Source organism: Callorhinchus milii, unplaced genomic scaffold (genome assembly GCF_018977255.1).
Source record: "Callorhinchus milii isolate IMCB2004 unplaced genomic scaffold, IMCB_Cmil_1.0 Scaffold19, whole genome shotgun sequence".
NCBI classification, from domain to species: Eukaryota; Metazoa; Chordata; class Chondrichthyes; order Chimaeriformes; family Callorhinchidae; genus Callorhinchus; species Callorhinchus milii.
Genome location: NW_024704760.1, coordinates 11,151,001 through 11,171,692, shown reverse-complemented (window position 1 = coordinate 11,171,692; position 20,692 = coordinate 11,151,001). Strand labels below are relative to the sequence as shown.

The window sequence follows — 20,692 nt, the reverse complement described above, 5'->3', positions numbered from 1 at the left end:
ATTAGAGCACTGACTCACTCTCTGCCTCACCTGTGTCCCATCGCTTCATTCTAGGCTGGCTCAGAGGAGACTCATCTGACACAATAACCCAATGGCAATCGGACTTGGAGGCTATTGTCTTGAGAAGTCATCCACAGGATTCAGGCCATCTCTATGACTCCAAGTCTCATTGGCAATGGGTTACTGTGGACCCACCTGCTTTAAACCAACAATGGTTAGAGCCATTTCACGTGTGCTTTGTCATTACCTTTATTTTACTATGTAGCTACATCTATTGAATATGTTTGGAATCCTGTAGCGTAATGGTCAGCGTGCTCGCCTCACAAACGAGAGGACGTGGGTTCGTTTACCGGGCAGGGCGTTTCCTGACTCCACATGTCTAGGAACTGGTTGGTAGTCGATTAACGGATCGCGTCTCCGGGGTAATAATCTCTTCAATCCACGATGGTTTGTGGGACACTGCTGCGTGCAATTAGTTGCTGCGTTTCACCCACAAAAATGCACAATCAATCCACGATACAATATATCTTTGAAGCACTTTGAGACATCTCAACAACGTGATCAAGGGCTAAATCAAATGCAAGTATTATTATTATCTTAGAATATTCTGCGTGGCATTGACCCCGGGAGCCAGGGATACATGTCGGGCTGTGGGAGTTTGCTGCTGAAATCAATGTATCAATTGTATTTATCTGACACATGCGGAAACCCATCCAAACTAAGCTGAGAATTCCAGGCCTCCCACCTACACATGGAAATCCCAGAGATAGATTGTTGGAATGGAATGCGCTCTCTCTCTCTCTTCCTGGAGGGACACATCCTGCTTACATAATTCCGGAAAGTATTAGGCGCAGGTTGGTAAGAGCCAAGACCTCAGAGTATGCGTTGGGGTAGTTTCTGTAGTCTAACCAGCTAAAACAACGTAGCTTGACATTGCTTTGTCCAGCTGGGACCACCCTAACCATTAGGGGTTTGGCTGCAGGGTTAATAGGAGCAAGGTGGGATGACTCCCTGCCCCCAGTAACTGGTCTGCCCTTCCAGGTCCTGCCAATGAATTGTATTTGCTAATTGTGAAATATTATTTTGTTTTTATTGTTACAGTTTTGGTCAGGCCCTCTCCCAGGACAGCCTGGATCCTCACAGGAGTAAGTATCTCTCTGCTTTCCTAACAATCTAAAACAATTTGGCCCAAAATAATCTGAATTGTGGATCAGGCTTCAGTGAAATTCACAATGGGAGACCAAGCAAGACATGGTGACTGAAGGGTTGAAGGGATAAGCCTTGGGAGATGTTTGAGAGGAGGCAGAGAGGTGGTGACACCTCAGACTCAGGTGATGGGGAAGAGGGAGATGCAGAACCAGCGATACCAATCTGCAATGAGGAGAGTTGGGCAGGAAGGAGATTGGACATTGTTTTTTGGTTAGCCAGGTATCTTAACACAGGCAGAAATCCATCTCTATGCTTAAGAGTATCCAAACCAAACTGAGACTTCCGTGCATGCCAATGTGTTTGGGATGGATAAGGTGGGTCACACAATTGCTCCGTTAGCACTTACTGTATGAGGTCCCGTCTACCTGTTCACTACTCCAAACACTGTTAGAGAAGGGAGTTTCTCCCAGCGACCACATACGATTAATGAATCACTTCATGGCTTTTTGTGGGTTACTGCTGTGTGGATTAATAATAATAATAATAATCCTTGCATTTAATACAGCGCCTTATCACGTCTTCAAGACATCTCAAAGCACTTCACAGAATATACTATAAAGTGACTGTATATTTTGTGGACGAAACTGCAATCCTGTGAGGTGCTTTGAGTTGTTTCATCAATGTGATCAGGCGATGTATCCAATGCAAAAGGGGTAAAAGGTTCTTGGGGTTTAAACGTCCAGACATTTCAGCCAAGAAATGAAACAGCCTACACCTGCTCCCCCACCCTACATTGACCCTGTAAAGGGAATGGTTACTGTGGTACCTGTTGACTACCGGTAACTCTCGTTTCTTCTTCCTCCTGCAGCGTGAAGCCCTTCGGACAACCGACATATTCCATTCAGACAGCGGTGCCGCCCCCTGTAGCAAGTAAGTGCACTGCCGGGGGGAAGGATCCCAACAGCAACAACAATTGCCATTTATATCACGCCTTTCACATTGGGAGGAGGTCCCAAAATGCTGGACTGTTGAGGGTTTGCACCTGACCTGGGGGAGGTTGTTGACCACCTCACCCCTCCCACTACACCAACTATCTCCCACTCTCACCCAAATCATTCTCCAGCCCCCTTCCCTATCCTGACAGCAACAGATAGAGTGAGGGGCTCTTCTGAGCCGGATGGACTTGGTGATAAACTCCCAGCCCAGACCGCAGCTGAGACATTCAGATCCTGAGCTTTGCTGTGTTGCTGAGCTCAGTGGGACACCACTTAAGGCTTCAGATGGTATTTAATACCCTTGGATTATGGAGCAGGAAATCAGTCAAGGTCTCCACTTCTGATCACAATCCAAAGACCTCTCTCCGCTTCCCCACTATGTGTGCGTGTGCGTGTGTGCGCGTATGTGTGCGTGCGTGTATGTGTGCATGCATGCGCGTTTGTGTGTGCATGTGCGTGTATGTGTGTGTCTGCGTGTGTTTCTGTGCATGTGTGCGTGCATGTGTGTGCGCGCGAGTGTGTGCATAAGTGTACGTGTATGTGGACCTCAGTGACAATACTATGCTAACAGACCCCAGAAACTGTCCTCATTCACTGTGAAGGCTCACACATGAGCAATGGGCCATTGGACAAGAAACCTTGAGATGTTTTGATGAGGTGATAAGCCACTATATCAAATGAAAGGATGATTATTATCATTATTTATTATTGAATCAGGAGGCGTGCGTGTGGAACCAAACCTCAGGATGAGCTAGGCCTCTGGTTGGGTGGGGTGTGGTGGGAGTGTTCATTTCATAAACATTTTTTAAGTAACCTTTGAAACAAAGTGATTGTGGTGACCTGTAGCTCAGTGGTTAGAGCACTTGTCTCTCAAGCGAGAGGACCCGGGTTCGATTCCCGGGCAGGGTGAAACGTTGGGCAAGTTTCCTTACTCCACACACCTCTGTTTATGCAGCAATAAGTAGGAACCTGGTTGTTAGCCGATTGGCGGATTTCTTTTCTGGGGGTAATAATACCTTAAAAAAAACAATAATTTGTTTCTTTAATCCATGACTGTCTGTGGAACTCTGCTGTCCACAATTGGCTGCTGCCTTTCGCCAACAAAATATAGTCAATTCATTTTACAGTATGTTCTGTGAAGCGCTTTTAGATGTCTCGAAGACGTGATAAGCCACTATATCAAATGCGGGGATTATTATTATTGATTTTGTTCCTTGCTCACGCTGTAGGTTATGAGCCGCTGGGACCCCTCTCGCCGCCTGCAACAATCCCTGTATGGCAGGACCGCACCATCGCCTCCTCAAAGCTGCGGCTGCTGGAATATTCTGCCTTTGTGGAGATGCAGAGAGATCCCGACACGGTACCTCAGTGCAAGGATCCAAAACACAGAGAGAGCGAGAGAGAGATACATAGACACATGAAACATAGAAACCGGATTAGGCCTTTCAGCCCCTCGAGCCTGTTCCGCCATTCTATTAGATAATGACTGAACTGTACCTCAATTCCAATTACCTGCCCCTTGCCCCATATCCCTTGATCCCCTGACCTAACAAATGTCTATGCACCTCAGTCTTGAAAATGTGAATGGATCCAGCCATAATCCACAGCCTTTTGGGGGAGAGAGTTACGGATTTCCACTGCCCTTTCGGTGAAAAACTGCTCCTGATTTCACTCCTAAATGGCGAGAAAGGTAGAGAGATAAAAAGACAAGGACAGAGAGGCAAAGAGAGTTTGAGACAATAGATAGATTTTTTCAAAAAAAAACTTTGGTCACTCAATCCACGGCTGTTTTTATGAGACACTGCTGTGCACAATTGGATGCCGAGTTTTGCCCACAAAATGCAGTCAATCCGCTTTACAGTATATTCTGTGAAGTGCTTTAAGATGTCTCAACGCTATTTCAGATGCAAGGATTATTATTATAGATAGAGATGGAGTGAGAGAGAGACGTATAGAGGCACAGAGACACAAACACACAGAGGCACAGAATAGAGGGAGAATGAGAAAGATATAGAGAGAGGTAACGGAGAATGAAAGAGACACACGGAGATAGACACATAGATAAGCCTTTGAAATCTGTTCCGGTTTATTGTTCTGATTCTTTTTTGTAATTCATTCCTAGTGTCTAATAGATAATCTTCTGGGGGATGAGGAGCCAGTGGAGCCGGGCGAGGGTGGGGTTGATAGGGTTGCGGAGCCCGGTGCGGGAGAGGACATGAGTTCTGGATGATCTGCAGCTTGTGGAGGGAAGATTTGGGGAGGCCGACAAGCAGGGAGTTACCGTAGCCAAGGCTAGATGTAATAAATAATAATAATAATAATCCTTGCATTTGATATACCGCTTTTCACGTCTTCTAGACGTCTCAAAGCGATTCACAGAATATGCTGTAAAGTGAATTTACTGTATATTTGTGGGCAAAATGCTTGGATGAGGGTCTTGCCGGCCTGAGGGCAGTACGGAGCTGGGCAATGTTATAGAGGTGGGGAAAGGCAGAGCGGGTCATGGCATGGATGTGGGGTAGAAAAGCCAGTTGAGGTTCTGGACTGGCTCAGGGAGGTGGAGTGTGCATCCTTGGATGGTGATGCTGCCAGTGCCTGAGGTGTGCAGGCGCTCACGAGAACCAATCAGGAGGGCCTCGGTTTTGTTGATGTTCAACTGGGAAAAGAACTGGAGAGTCCTTGCTCTGTGCCCTCACTGTTACGGGGTATTGACTGCCCGAAAATACATGTGTGAGACCATTTTGTCTTGTTGGCTGCCATGCTTCACCCATAATACAGTTAATTCACTTTACAGTATATCCTGTGAAGTGCTTGGAGACGTCTCGAAGACGTGAGAAAGCACTCCATATAAAAAAAGCACGGATTATTATTGTTAGGTTTGGCAAAATATGAAAAATTCTTAAATCCTGCCTTAATTTTGATTCTCTGGTGGATGGGGAGTTGGGCGAGGGTGGGAGTGATGGGGTCGGGCGAGGGTGGGAGTGATGGGGTCGGGCGAGGGTGGGAGTGATGGGGTCGCGGAGTCTGGTGTGTGAGAGTACACGAGCTGCAGAGTTTTGGATGATCTGCAGTTTGTGAAGGGAAGAGTTGGGAAGGCCGATGAGGAGGGAGTTTCCATAATCGAACCCTGATGTGACAAATGCGTGGGTGAGGGTTTGGGCAGCCTGAGGGGTGAGGCAGTGGCGGAGTCTGGCAATGTTGCGGAGGCGGCTGTAGGCAGTGCCGGTCATGGCGCAGATGTGGGGGAGAAAGGACAGTTCAGGATCAAACAACTTGCAAATATAGCGCCTCTCACTCACACAGGATAACGTCCCAGAGCACTTGTGCAGTTACATCACCTGTCATGTCCCAAACTGTATACTATATACACTATAAAGTTTGGGCCTGACATGTGCATGTAACTGCAGGATGGTGTAAGCCGAACTGGATGGACCTTGGTCTTTTGTCTAGCAATTTCTATGTTCTAATGTAGCTCTCAGTCTCTCCTGTGCCCTGACAGTGGGGTGTGGGGGAAGCAATGAGATGTGGCCTAATGAAAGGCTTTCTTTCTTTACAGTACAACAAACACCTCTTTGTGCACATTGGTCAGACAAATCCATCCTACAGCGACCCGCTGCTGGAGGCTGTGGACATCCGTCAAATCTACGACAAGTTCCCCGAGAAGAAGGGTGGGCTGAAGGAATTGTTCGAGAAAGGACCACAGAATGCTTTCTTCCTCGTCAAGTTCTGGGTAAGAGCGCACACGTTCATACATGTTCACACACACACTCACATATGTTAAATTCCCACACTTACGCACATGTGTGCACATACTTACACTCACTTATGTGCGTATGTTTATACACATGCGTACGTGCACTTACACTCACGTGAGGATTTACGTACACATGGTGCACACACTTACGTGTATGCATACTTAGAGAGGTGTGCACAATTGAACAAATTCATGTGCACAGCTACACAAACATTATCACTCGCGTGGGCACTTGTGATGTGTGATAGCAAGTTGACAGGCTCCGCCATCATTGGTGTCCGGGGGGTGGATAAGAAATGGTGGATAAAATCCCCCCAAAGCCCATTCAATCAAACAACCAAACAAAACCCCTCAAAACTGGCACCAAAACAGAAGGCCATTTAAAAAAAAACTAGGCCGAAGGCTGCGGCTCAGCCCAGTGTGGCTTTCACTGTTATTACTGTTAAGACTTTTAGTTTGTAAAGAGTGTTGTGACACCTTAATCCCGAGTGGGGGGGAAAAAAACCTTTTGAGAATGGATGCAGGTGTTTGGAGCGGCGTCGCTATGGTTACCGAGTGTTGTTTTAAACGCTGCCTGAGGCCCGAGGCTCTTTCCCCAGCGCGGGCCTAGTTTGCATATCCTGACCTTTGCAACACTGCCTCCCTGTAGTTTGTCAGAGGCCCATAAATCACAGCTCACAACAATTAGTTCCGCCTTAACTCTCCTGCGCACTCAACCACTGACGGTGTTCTGAATCCTCACCAATTGAGAATATCAGTTCTGCTTCGTGGTAAAGGGCGTCCGCAGCTGACGTGAGGGAAGTTGGTACTGGGGAAAAGGCTCTGCTTCTCCCAGGTCTACTGCAGCGTGGGACGGGTGTAGAGCAACATCAACTTACGTTTATAGTGCCCCTCATGCAAGAGCGCTTGACAGTGTTGGAGTCTGACACTGAGCCTGGGGGAGGGGGAAGGTGACCGTAGGCACGGTTGAGGAGGAAGATCTTCAGGCGCGACCTGAAGTTGGGGAAGGAAGCGGCAAGGCCGAGGGATTGAGGGAGAGTGTTCCAGAGTTTCGAGGAGTATTGGCTGAAAGTGCAGCCGCTGATGGTGGAATGGAGGGCACGAGGGACAAGCAGTTCCTTTAAAGGACAGCTCCTGTAACATCACTTTGTTGAGTTGCAATCCCAATGTCTGCACCAACTTCCTGCGCTGGATGTTTTGTGTCAGTGGCTGTGTTGCACTAAATTTCCTCCTCCCCCACCATCCCACCCCACTGACTCACACACCTCCTCCTGGTGCTGGAGTGGGGGAGAGTCCCACACACTGGTTACCAATTACACCCCTTTAGTCCAGAGGAGAGAGCAGTTTCATCTCAGAGATCTGGAATGAATAAAGACAACAACAACAAATTACATTTGTAAAGACTCTTTCATGACGGGAGGACGTCCCAAGGCTTTGGCCAGTCAGGGATGTGGACCCAGAAGTGTAGGGAGGGTAGGGGTAGGAGGGTGGCGAAGGCGCGGTTGAAGAGAAGGGTCTTGAGACAGGCCTTGAAGGAGGCGAAGGAGGGGGCGAGGCAAAGGGGATGTGGAATCGAGTTCCAACGAGTGGGGGCAGAGAGGCTGAAGGCGAAGGTGGGGCGGGCTGGGAGGGGGATATGGAGCAGGCCGGAGCCTGCTCAGCGGAGGAAGTGGACAGATTGATATGGGGTTAGCAGGTCACAGAGGTAGGAGGGGGAAAAGCCGTAGAGGTCTTTGAAGGCGAGGACCAGGATTTTGAATTCTGTCTTCTGGGGGATGGGGAGCCAGCCTCGGGCGAGGATGGGGGTTGATAGGGTCACTGAGTCTGGTGCGGGAGAGGACATGAGCTGCAGAGTTCTGGATGATCTGCAGCCTGTGGAGAGAAGAGGTGGGAAGGCTGACAAGCGGGGAGTTAATGCAGTCGAACCTGGAAGTGTTGAACCTGCGTGGATGAGGGTTGAAAGTCCATTGTGTTAATCCACACACCAGGAGGGAGAGTGCGTGGGTGCCTCGTTTGTGTTCCCAATGGATCTTTCCCATGTACTGTATGTCCTGTCAGTCTTTCTACTTCCCCCTCATTTCAGAAGCTTCTTCTGCTTATTGTGTTCGTAGAGTTGTGTAAAGTTCTCGACTCGGCAGAGGGGAGTAACTGTCCAGTGATGGGGAGACTAGCTTCCTACTGGACAGGTTCCCACAACAGGCCTAGGAATCGTGGGGTCTCAGCGCCTTGGGACGTCTTCCTGACGTGAAAGGTGCTCGCTCTACAAATGTAATTTGTTGTTGTTGGGGTCAAGCCTCCAGTCATCAGCCTGTTGTTCAGAAGGTTGTGGGTCCAAGCCCCACGTCCCAGTTTGGTCTGATGCCCCAGTGCAGCGTTGTTTGAGGTGTGAGGTCAGACATTAAACCAAACTTCCTTTGTCTGTTGTGGATGTTAATGATCCTGTGATTCGCTTGAAAAGAGAAGGGAGTCCCAGCCGACAATCCTCCAGAGAAGTTGGTCACTCACTCCATGGTTGTGGGACTTTTGGTGCAGGAAATGTCTGCTACGTTTGCCTGAAAACACAGTAATTGTCTGAGATTGGCTTTGAGACATTCAATGTTATGGATGTTTTATCATACATAACTACAAATTCTTTCTCATGCAGCACTAACACTGCTCCCTCGTGGCAGATCAGTGAACTGTAGCAACGTTTTTCATTTCAGATTAGACTGACTGACTGAACAGGTCGGGGTAAAGGTGGCTAGGTCTGGATGTGTATGTTGCAGTTCAGTGTTTTTCAACAGAATCTCGTATGATCAGGGTTTACCCCCCTTTTAAGCTTTGCTTTTGTTGCCCTGGACCTTTGCCTACAAACTACATTAGTCCGTCACTGTCTCACACCACAGGCTGCCCAGACCCTCATACACACATTAATAACATCAGGTCATACAAACTCCCTGCTTGTCAGCCTCCCCAACTCCTGCATAGGCTGCAGATCATTCAGAGCTCTGCAGCCTGTGTCCTCTCCCGCACCATTCTCCGTGACCCTATCGCCCCCATCCTCGCCCGACTCCACTGGCTTCCCATCACACCGAGGATACAGTTCAAGTTCCTGGTCCTCACCTTCAAAGCCCTCCTTGGCCTTGGTCCCCCCTACTTCTGTGACCTCCTAAACCCCATACCAACCTACTCGCTCCTCCGCTCAACGGGCTCTGGCCTGCTTCACATCCCTACGCCTCACCTGCCCCACCATTGGCAAGCGAAACTTTAGCTACTCTGCCCCCACCCTCTGGAACTCCATCCCGCGGTCCCTCCGCCTCGTGCCCTCCCTTGCCTCCTTCAAGTCCCATCCCTTTGACCATGCCTTCAGTCACCCTCCTTCTCCCCCTGCCCTCCAATCTTCCCGATCCCGACCGCCAGATCGGGTCCAAAATACTGATTGCCCAGCACCTTGGGACGTCCTCCCAATGTGAAAGGCGCTTTACAAATGTAATTTTGTTGTTGTTGTAATCGGCTAGGATACGGGGAGAAACTCCCTTCTTTTTTCCAATAGTGCCATAGGATCTTTAACGTGACTGAATAGGCAGTTGGGACCTCAGTTTAATGTCTCATGAGAAGGGCAATACTTCCCTCTTGCAGCCCAGCACTCCCAACACTGACCTGGAGCATCAGCCTAGGTATCTAAGCTCAAAATCCCGAAGTGGAGCTTGGAACACAAGTATGTCTGTAAGTTCAAGTAATTGGAGTTGAGGTGCGGATCAGCCATGATAGAATGGTGGAACAGGCTCAAGGGACTGAATGGCCTACTCCTGTTCCTATGTTCCACAACCTTCCCTTTTAAAAGTTCTGCTAACTGAAGCAGGCTGACAGCCAACATTGTACCTGACCAGAATGACCTGGTGATTTGTGGTCTCGGCAGGCGGACCTGAACAGCAATATCCAGGACGGCCCGGGGGCTTTCTATGGCGTCAGCAGTCAATACACCAGCTCAGAGAACATGACCATCACCTGCTCCACCAAGGTCTGCTCGTTTGGAAAGCAAGTAGTGGAGAAAGTAGAGGTGAGTTGCCCTTTTGAGGAAATCTTCCCTGAAACCTGTGGGAACCTGGAGGGTCAATGGTGCTCTGCATTGTGCTTGAAGTGATGTATTCCATCCATATTGTGAGCACTGGAACCCCCATCTGTGTCTGGTGGCCCCCCTACGCTCTGTGGATCTCAGTCAGGCAGCTCCAATAGGCTGTGGAACCACAGGAATATACAGTACAGAGGGAGGTCATTTGGCCTATTGAGATAATGCTGACACTTAATCACATTCTCCTGCCTCACACAAGTACACAAACACACTTTTATATTTCTTCTTTGCAGATATTTATCTCTTTTCCTCTGAAAAGCTGATATCTCAGAGGAAAAACAAAATCTCCAAAAAATAAATAAATACATTTTTTTAAAAATAATAATAATTTGGTGACGGAACCCACGACTGTTTGTGGGACTCTGCTGTGCGCAATTGGCTGCCGCGTTTCACCCCAAAAATATACAATCAATTCACTTTACAGTACATTCTGTGAAGCGCTTTGAGACGTCTCGAAGATGTGATAAGGCGCTACATCAAATGCAGGGATTATTATGATTATTCTGTCTCAACCACAATTCCAGGTTGGACATTCTGCATCCTAATAACACTGCGTAAAAACATTTCTCTTAACCTCACCCCTCCTTCATCCTAATAATTATCTGTAATCAACACCCCCCAACCCCCACTGCCCCCCCAACCCCACTGCCCCCCCAACCCCACTGCCCCCCCAACCCCACTGCCCCCCCAACCCCACTGCCCCCCCAACCCCACTGCCCCCCCCCACCCCACTGCCCCCCCAACCCCACTGCCCCCCCAACCCCACTGCCCCCCCAACCCCACTGGCCCCCCAATCCCACTGCCCCCCCCCCCCACTGCCCCCCAACCCCACTGCCCCCCCAACCCCACTGCCCCCCCACCCCACTGCCCCCCCCACCCCACTGCCCCCCCCACCCCACTGCCCCCCCACCCCACTGCCCCCCCACCCCACTGCCCCCCCCACCCCACTGCCCCCCACCCCACTGCCCCCCCCCCCCACCCCACTGCCCCTCAGCCCACTGCCCCCTCAGCCCACTGCCCCCTCAGCCCACTGCCCCCCTCAGCCCACTGCCCCCCTCAGCCCACTGCCCTCCTCAGCCCACTGCTCCCCCACCCAACAGCCCCCAACCCTACTACCCTCTCCTCCCCACTACCTTCCAACCCCACTGCTTCCCAACCCTCCTAACCCCCACTCAGTAGTCCCCTCACCCTTCCACCACCCCATACTCTGGGGTCCCCAAGTCTTGTCTCTTGCCAACCTGCACCAAATACTTTCTTGAATTAGGTAAGCAGGATGCCTCCCTCCAGGGAGCGAGAGAGAGAGAGAGTGCATTCCATTCCAACAATCTATCTCTGGGATTTCTTCGTGTAGTTGGGAGGCCTGGAATTCTCAGCTTGGTTCGGAGACTCTTGTATATACACGTGTTGTTATTATTATTATTATTATTAATTAATTATTATTATCGATTATCATTGATTATTGTTGCTCCTCAATAATTATTATGAATTATTATCATCGCTGTTTCTGTATTCTGTGGCCCTACAGACAGAATACGCCAGGCTGGAGAATGGGAGGTTTGTATTCCGGATCCATCGATCTCCGATGTGTGAATACATGATCAACTTCATTCACAAACTCAAACACTTACCGGAGAAGTATATGATGAACAGCGTACTAGAGAACTTCACCATCCTGCAGGTGAGGGGTGCTCACCAGCACGTGCACCTGAGCCCAAAATTCCTTGGAGTCTGAACCTCAAGAGCATCATTCTCAATGTCTAAGATGGAGCAGAAATTTGGAAAATGCTTCAATTCAGTTTCAATTTGTATTTCCGCTTTACTTTTGTGCAGTCCCATTGCGTAGCGGTTCACACGCTTGCCTCGCAAGCGAAAGGACCTGGGTTCAATTCTGTGAAGCTCTTTGAGAAATCTCAATGACGTGATATCAATGCAAGGATATACCTCAGTGAGCGAGCAGTAAACCTGTGGAACAGGCTCCACAGGGAGACAGACGGTGGAAGCAGAAAATGTCATTTGTTTCAAGAATAAATTAGATAGAATTCTGCTAGAAAATAATATCTCGGGATACAATGAATGGATGGGACACAACATGTGATAAGGCACTATATTAAATGCAAGGATTATTATTAATTTTATTATCAACCGACTGCCAGGATGGCGGAAGGCGAACTAGATGGACTTTGGTCGTCTTATCGCCTGGAAAATTCTTATGTTCTTATGATTATTATTATTATTAAATGCCTCTTTTGATGCTGAACCAATCTGTGTTGCTCTCTCCTGACAGGTTGTGACCAATCGTGACACACAGGAGACGCTGCTGTGTATAGCCTTCGTATTTGAGGTGTCGACCAGCGAGCACGGGGCACAGCACCATGTTTACCGCCTGGTGAAGGATTAAAGGCTTCCTCCCCTCACCCCGACTCCAAGGGTGCCAACACCCGGCAATTATATACACACCCCAGTGCGTGCCTGATCGATTTTAACCAACACACACACAACAACAAAAAGTCTATTTTTCACAGAAATACAGATATTTTTACATTAGAACAAATGTAAAAAAAAGACAAAAAATAACTGATGAACTGTTATGAAGTCAAAGAACAAATCTGCACTACTTCTGCGATGGTCTATATGTCCAATTCTCTCTCTCGCGCGCACGCTCTCTCGCTCCAAACTCCAACACTCGAGAGGAATCGGCATTGTAGCTTTTCTTCTTGATTCAGAAAAGAAATGACACATCAGGGATTGTTAGTATTGGATAAACGGGTGTCATTGTCGTGGTTTGTGTGTAGGAACGTTCTTCTGTATTACTGTTGATGGGATGTCAGGCATAGAGAAAGTTACATTGTAAAACGACTAGACTATCTACCCACTGGCTGTCCACCCACCCCACCCCAATGGTGAGTGGCCTGGGCTGAGCTCAATTGTGACCCATTACCTTGGACATTTCAGGACATTTAGACACAGGTTTGGGAAAGTGGGAGAAGAGAATTAGCCGCTATTTGATCGAACCGAAACTGGGTGTTCCACTTCTAATTCCGTGTCCTCCCTCCCTCCCTCTCTTTCTCTCTCTCATACTACCTGTCTTCTCACCTACCTTCACCCTCTCTCTACCTCCCACCTCACAGCCCTCTCTGGCTCCAAAGCCCTCAACTCAACCTCCCCTCTGCTTCTCTCTCAACCACTCCCAACCCCCCTCCACCCCTTCAGTATTGATGGGCGTGGGGGCAATTTTGGACAGATATGAGATTCACCTTAATATCCTGATCAGAGGTAAAGAGGGCTTTTTACAACTGCAAACCACAGTACACCGCCCTCCCCCCACCCGCACACACATATAATTGCCCATCTGGATTACATATGTGCAACAAATTTAAGCAGCACTTATTACAAATAACTTCTACCCAGGTATCTCCCTCCCTGCGGTATTTGCATGGTGAGAGGGTGTGAGAGAGGTGTTGAGACACTGTTTTGCTGGGAGCAGTGTGTTGGATTCAGGAACTGGTGGAGTGAGATTCTGGCTCTCCATTTGTGTGAAGGACTGTATGTCTGTCTGTGTGATTTCCCGCTGAATACCCCAACTCTGCCCCGAAAGCTTTTCGTTTGTAATTATTTATTTTAATTTTTTTAACGGGATTTACAGGGCTGTTGCCAAGCCTGTGAAGGTCTCTATCCACTGCCCTAGAAAGTGAGGGAAAGCGGTTGTGGTGTGGGTGGGAGGCTGCTCTGATTTACACAACGCCTTTCACATCGGAAGGACATCCCAAAGAGCTGCACAGTTAAGGGTTTGTCCCCGAGCTGGGGGTTGGAATCAAGAGGGGTGGAGAATAGAGGGGGTGGAGGGTGGCAAAGAAGGCATAGTCAAAGAGAGGTTTTGAGATTGGCCTTGAGGCGAGGGAGGGGGTGAGGTGGAGGGATTTGGAGATAGAGTTATAGAGAGTGGGGGCAAAAAAGCTGTTGGGCCCGACTGCTGATGGTGGGGCGGGCAGGTCGGGGACCTGGAGCAGTAACCAGTGACTCCCAGCTGTAGTGAACCCCCAGCGAGTTTCAGACCTCAATGGGGAGGTTGAGAGGAGAGTTGTCCTGTTTGAAGGCATGTAAATGGCATGTATATTATAGACAATAATCAGCTCCTCAGAAACAGCTGATTAATCTGGAGGAGGTGTGGCGGCCAGGGGAGGACAATCAATTAATATTAGGACAAAATAGAGTCTTTTGAAAAAAAATCTAACCTTTTATATTTAAGTCCTGCGATTTTTGGGGACAAAATAATGTCAGGGTTCGCTGTTACAAACAGCCCTAATGAAATAGCCTTTAAACCCGTGGTCAATGTTGACTGAATGAGAGGATGATGTTGTGTTCCCAGTGTTGCATGGTTTGAGCAGTATTGCAATGTGTTCAGAGTGTTGCACAAGCAGTGGGAAAAAGTTGAATGTTGTAACCAGCTCCTGGTTGTCAGGATCTGACTGTTAATATCGTGGAATCCATTTTTGTTAGCGTCATGGAGGGTAATCAACAGCTGGGATGGGTTAGAGACCTGAACACTGGAGTTACTATACTGAAGGAATGGTGTGATGCTGTGATGGGAGCACGTCAAGGTGGGTGGGGAGTTTATGGAAGGATGAGATCAGGTGAGCAAAGGGTATTCTTCCTTCATCTTGAATCTCTGCGTTGATGAGGTTTTAACGTTGATTTTTTTGACTTGTTTATAATGTGGTTTATCGTCAGCAAGTGCGGGAGAGGGTACTCTGTGTAAATATAATAAAAAGTTTGGACAATTATCCCTCAGAGGTGAATACGGTAGATATCCCTCAGAAACTAAGAGGCAGTGAGAAAGACGGTGAGGTAATGTACAGCATTACAGTGTGATTTTAATCTTGTGAAAGGTTAGGTCAGGGAAGCGAGCAGAGAAGAGTTTAGCTTCAGAGTTGTTGGGTCATCTCTCAGTCGTAGTGTCCAGGTAAAACCATGTGTTCCTGCCCTCGATACCTCAGGTAGTGAGTGAAGCCACTATCAGGGTGACCCTGAGACAGGCAGACAGGCCAGGGCAACCCCAGATTGCCTGTGTGGCACATAATGAGTCAGGCAATCAGAGCCAAGGGCCCCAGTCAGATCATCACAATTAGCCTTCATGTCCATAGACATCCAGTGAGAAACATAGGAAGAGGAGACCATTCAGCCCCTCAAGCCTGTTCCGCCATTCTATAAGATTATGGCTGATCTGTACCTCAACTCTAATTACCCGCACTTGCCCTATATCCCTTGATGCCCTGACCTAACAAATATCTATCCACCTCAGTCTTGAACATTTGAATGGATCCAGCATGCAAGAATAGGTTTAGACTCAGAAGCAGTATCCCTCTCTATAGACACTTACTGACACTCGCTGTCTAGGTTTACGCATGAAGGGCGGCCACTGGGTGGCAGGGGGTAAAACCAATGCACGCCAGCTCCTTCAGGGAAAGAGGGGATATGAGGAAACAGACAGTTATGGCTACCGTCAACATTGTGTGCAGGATGTGAGAATGAAATAAGGCGTCTTTTACTGGGCTGTGTGTGGAAGGTCTCTGCCATTATTCAGATATGAGCGTTGTTGGGAGTGAGTGTCAGCACTCCATTTAATCTGTACGGGATTTAGCAGCCAAGCCCAGGTTCCTGATCCTGAACTCCCTCCAAAAGTCCTTGCTGTAAGTGAGAGCAGGGAGCGAGCAGGGCTGCTTTGGGCCCCTGTTATTTCCCTTCCTTAGACGAGGGGACATTGAGTCTCAATTTTAGAGCCTGAACCTTGCCGATCTATCTGGCTCAGTGTTCACTGGAGAGACTCACTGAGCTATTGTAGGGGGAGCACCTCACTGTGTCCACTTTGATATCATGTTTCCCGTGCAGATCCTCAGTGCCTTACAAACTGAATGTTTGCAACACACCATTCTCATGGATCTCATTCTATAGGAATGATCATGTCAGTCCTCAAGAGCAATCCTCTCAGTCCTATTTCTCCGCACCCATGTAACTGATGCTTTTTAACTTTCCTCTTGAAGGCCACCGTTCCAAGCAGGACATCCCATATCCTAACCACTCTGTCGGTGAAAGGTTTTCTCCTAACCTCCCCATTTGCTCGATCACTGCCTATCTTAAATTGATGCCCTCTAGTTACTGACTCGCCAACCAGTGGAAATAATTTCTCCCTATTGACTCTTATCAGAACTCCTTATACTTTTAAAGACCTTGATCAGGTCAACCCTCAACCTTCAGAGCAGAGAAATTGGGGAGTGTTTGGGGATGGGAGGGGGAGACAGACACAAAATCATTGGATGTTCATTCTTCCTACTTGGACACCAGTTTGGAAGGTTTGGGTGTTAAGATAAACAGGTCTCCACATATCCCTTTACCCACAATAATCCTGCCAGCGAAGGACTACCTCTGTGAATATTAAGTTGCAGCTTAAATATTAAAATAAGTCTTGTTCCCTTTTAAGGACAGACCGTATATACAGTATATATATAATACGTCAGGAAGGCAAGATGTTAAAGAGTGTGTAGATTGCCAGCAGCCAATCAATAAAGCAATCACTTCTTTAATTTAATTTCTTTTAAAGCCAAAATTAACATTCTTTTATTTTAAAGAATGTAACAAATAGCGGGAGTGGAGGGATTAGAATTCTAGCGGGTTCTTTTCTATATATTCTATATATATATATTATATATATGACGTATAAGATGCACTCACAGGTGATACCTGGGCATTGATACATTTGCGTATTGACACCCGGGGCTGAAATTCCAGATTGACTCAATTAACAGTAATTCAGAGAATCCACAATGTAGCAAACTGTTGGATTCAAGTTGTTTTTCTGCAGGTCTTAAAATAAACAAAAATAAACAAAAATCCGGCTTCACCATTGAAGCTCTATGTACAGGGTGACCAAATAGTTGTGAAGCTATCCCATTATCTAAAAACAAACAAAAATATCCATCACTTCTTTGAGACTTACTAGACATTGTAATGGTGTCGCAACTTTTTGGTCACCCTGTACATAAGAATTTACAGAGTTCTTTACATTCTGAAACAACACGTTAACTGAGTAAATCTTGTGAAATTTTGCCCCTCTAATTTGTTACTGATATCACCTAGCACTTAACTTTGCTGTAAATATCTTGTGCATAATCTTGCTGTTGTGGCTAGTCAGAGCCACGCTCACATTTACTCAACCTCCTTTTTGTTAGCCTGGACAGAGAGTGTTTAATCTCCTGCAATATAATTGGTTGTGTTTTGCGGCGAGGGAGGGAAAACAAAATCCAGCTTCTAAAATACTTTAAAACCAATTCTTCTTTCGGCTTCAGGAAACTGGGTTCAGGCCCGAGCCAATCTGATGGGAGCCATTTGCATGCACTTTGGCAGCTGATGAGGTGGGATGTTGGTTTGACTACCTGTTGGGGTCATCTATGTTCCCTTCAATGGTACGCAGCGTAAAGGTAATCCTTTCCACTCTGTCAGTCTTGCTCAGGGAGAGGAAGAGAGAAACAGAGAGAGAGAATGTGGGAAACATGAAAAGTCAAAGGTTGTGAGGTTGTGTAAGTGCTGAGGGCTCATGGATAGATCAACTCTTTGGAGACGCCTTTTCACTCCAGAATTTATAGAGGGAAAGAATGGTCTGAAAGATCTCATTAAGAAAACACAGCAGGGAGTTAGAGAAAGGGGCTTGACGTTGTAGTTCTTTGGAATTTATGTCCAAATTCTCCATTGATGGAGGCACAGGCCTAAAGCTTACTGCTGTCCCATGAAGATGTCAAGTTGATGTAAAAATGGCCCTCAAAGTACTTGTTATCTCCCCCCCACCCACCCCCCCAACCCACAAATGACTCTCTCACGCTTGATGAAATCTAATGAGATTGGCAAACTGTGAGCTCCTCTAATAATAATAATCCTTCCATTTGATATAGTGCCTTACCAGGTTGTTGAGACATCGCAAAGTGCTTAAATGGTCCCAAATGGCTGGATGCTGATTTGCATTGGCAGGACTCCAGTGTTGTCTTTTATTTTTTAAATAATAACAGATTTAAAACTTAAAAAAAAAAGCCAGGATATGTCAATAGGATTTTTTTTAGTAAATTATATTTTTAAAGTACTTTTTTTTTGTAATGCTGTCTGTGAAGGCTGACAAAAAGGACTTCCTGTATTCTTACCAATTTGTATTCCTCGATCATTGTATTGGAAACCATTTTGTCCTTCTTGGCTAACAGTTGTGTGTGTGTGTGTGTGTGTGCCTGTGTGTGCGCGCGTGTTTTTTTTAAGAGAAACTTCTCACAAAAGTAAGGTACATGTGCAACGTGTGATTAACTTCAGTTTGTGCTCAGCTCCGCTCCTTAATGCAGTTCGGGGTACTGATCAGACCAGACCAGACCACACCAATGCCTCACCTGGAACAGAGGTTTTACCTCTGATAAAAAAATACTGATACCCATTTAAGGAGATTTTGAGATGGGCCGTTATCGTTTCAGTGAGTCATACTTGATTGCATACTGTTTAATTGTATAACAATCCCTCTTTCCCTCCCCCCACACCCCAAAAAACTACTGTGGATCGTATTTCTAACCCGCCAACATAACTATAAAATTTTCCCTGTTGTATTTCCTTAGCTGTTATTTTACACCTCACAAATTAGAATTTACGTAGTTTTTAAAAAAAAATGCAACATTTCCCTTACTCATCACCTCAGGGACAACAACATTACTCCCCCCTCCCCACCCCCCACCAGATTTTGCTGTTCCCACAGTGCAGTGGAGGGCACTTACCCGCAGGGGGCAGCACTGCCGCCATGTTTTGATACAGCACCTTCCACATCGGGAGGACGTCTCAAAGCGCTTCGCAGGATTTACTGTAAAGTGTTGTGACTGTATTTTGTAGGCGAACTTGCACAAAGCACCAGAATTGGCCCCACTACTGTACTACATGGTCTGATGGAGCTCAAGTAATGATTTTGTTAGGCAATGTTTGTATTGTCCTCATCATCTGGGAGGGAAGTTGCAGTGAGTTACTTGCAGTGGGTCAATTATGTTCAATGGCAATTTCCCTAAACTGTGTATTTTCGATGAAGACCTTTCTTCTTTTTCCCCTCTAAGCCATATTTTTGTCACATGGTGAAAAGGTAATTTGAAATAGTAACAGATGTGTTAATGCGTGATGATTTTTCTGTGTATAATATTTTTTTCTCTCTGAACTGTGAGGGGTTTTTATTATATATTCACTGCATCTGTCCGTCAACCCACCTCGGTGCCTTCAGAGCCCAGGACCTTAACAACACAATAAAGTTTTGTTGATGGTTGTGTCTGTACTGTTCTGTGTGCAATGTGTGTGTGTGTTTTATTGGAAGAGGGTGTGTGGGAAGAAAAGAGGTATTTTATAAGAGTTGGGGGTGGAGAGATGCAAGCTGAGCGCATAGAATTCCCTCACCCCCCAACCCTCCCATCCAAAGCCCACTCCAGCGACTTTGCTTGGTGTGAACCGGCATTATAGAAATAGTAATAATCCTTGCATTTGATTTGGCGTCTTGTGTCATTAAGACATCTCAAAGCGCTTCACAGAATATACTTCTTTTCAAAAAGTTCTGCGGGATCTTTAACATCCATCTGAACAGGCAGACGGGACCTTGGTTTAATGTCTCATCCGAAAGGCGGCATCTCCGCCAATGCAACACCCCCCAGCACTGCACAGGAGCATCAGCTTAGACTGCGAGTTCAAGGAATGGGGCAGAGGCTGTTGCTTCCCTGTTGACTCAAAGAAAGAACTGCTGCTGGGGAGGCAAGCGCACAGGGCATTCCCGTCCCCTTCTGCTAATTTCCCTGTATATTGCACCCTCTGCCACCACCCTTAATCATAATTATAATCCTTGCATTTGATATAGCACCTTATCACATCTCAAAGCGCTTCATATACTTTAAAGTCTGTACTTTGTGGGTAAAATGTTGTGGCAGCCAATTGCGCACAGCAGTATCCCACAAACAGTCGTGAGTTGAGTGACCAAATTATCATTTTATTTATTTTTAAGGGATTATTACCCCCAGAAAAGTGACCTGCCAATCCATAACCGCTAGGGAAACTGAGGCATGTGGAGTAAAGAAACTTGCCCAATGTTTCACCCTGTCCAAATGTGTGTCCCTCTGGCCATCTCCAGTGGAATCCTGTAGTTCAGTGGTTAGACCACTCACCTCACAAGAGAGAAGGCCTGGGTTCAATTCCGGGGCAGGGTGAAATGTTGGGCAAGTTTCCTTGCACCACACGCCTCTGTTTACCCAGCAGTATGTAGGAACCCAATTGTTTGTCGATTGGCAGATCCTTTTCTGGGGGTCACTTAAAAAAAATTACACCTTCTAGAAGTCACAAAGTGCTTCACAGAATATACTGTAAAGTGAATTGACTGTATATTTTTGTGGGCGAATCACAGCAGCCAATTGTGCACGCACACAGTCATGGCCAAATTATTATTATTGGTTTTATTGAAGGATTATTACCCCTGGAAAAGTGATCCGCCAATTGACTGACACTTGGGTTCCTACTTACTGCTAGGTAGACAGAGGTGTGTGGAGTAAGGAAACTTGCCGAACATTTTGCCCTGCCCGGGAATAGAACCCAGGTCTCTCCCTTGCGAGGCGAGTACCTCTGAGCTACAGGACTCCAAAAAGTGGA

General features: G+C 47.0%; 1 protein-coding gene across 4 annotated transcripts in view; it reads left to right on the top strand.

Annotated features, from left to right (window-relative positions):
- The window catches only part of LOC103189718 (transcriptional enhancer factor TEF-5), a 64,250-nt gene extending 50,490 nt beyond the window's left edge, over nt 1-13,760 (top strand). For all 4 annotated transcript variants that reach the window (XM_007910217.2, XM_007910216.2, XM_007910215.2 and 1 more), the window contains 7 exons: nt 1,102-1,145; nt 2,018-2,079; nt 3,374-3,504; nt 5,701-5,874; nt 9,797-9,937; nt 11,535-11,687; nt 12,294-13,760. In XM_007910217.2, the coding sequence (XP_007908408.1) occupies nt 1,102-1,145; nt 2,018-2,079; nt 3,374-3,504; nt 5,701-5,874; nt 9,797-9,937; nt 11,535-11,687; nt 12,294-12,407 (819 nt within the window). In that variant the 3' untranslated portion in view covers nt 12,408-13,760. The remainder of the gene's footprint in view (nt 1-1,101; nt 1,146-2,017; nt 2,080-3,373; nt 3,505-5,700; nt 5,875-9,796; nt 9,938-11,534; nt 11,688-12,293) is intronic.
- The last annotated feature ends 6,932 nt before the right edge of the window (nt 13,761-20,692 follow it).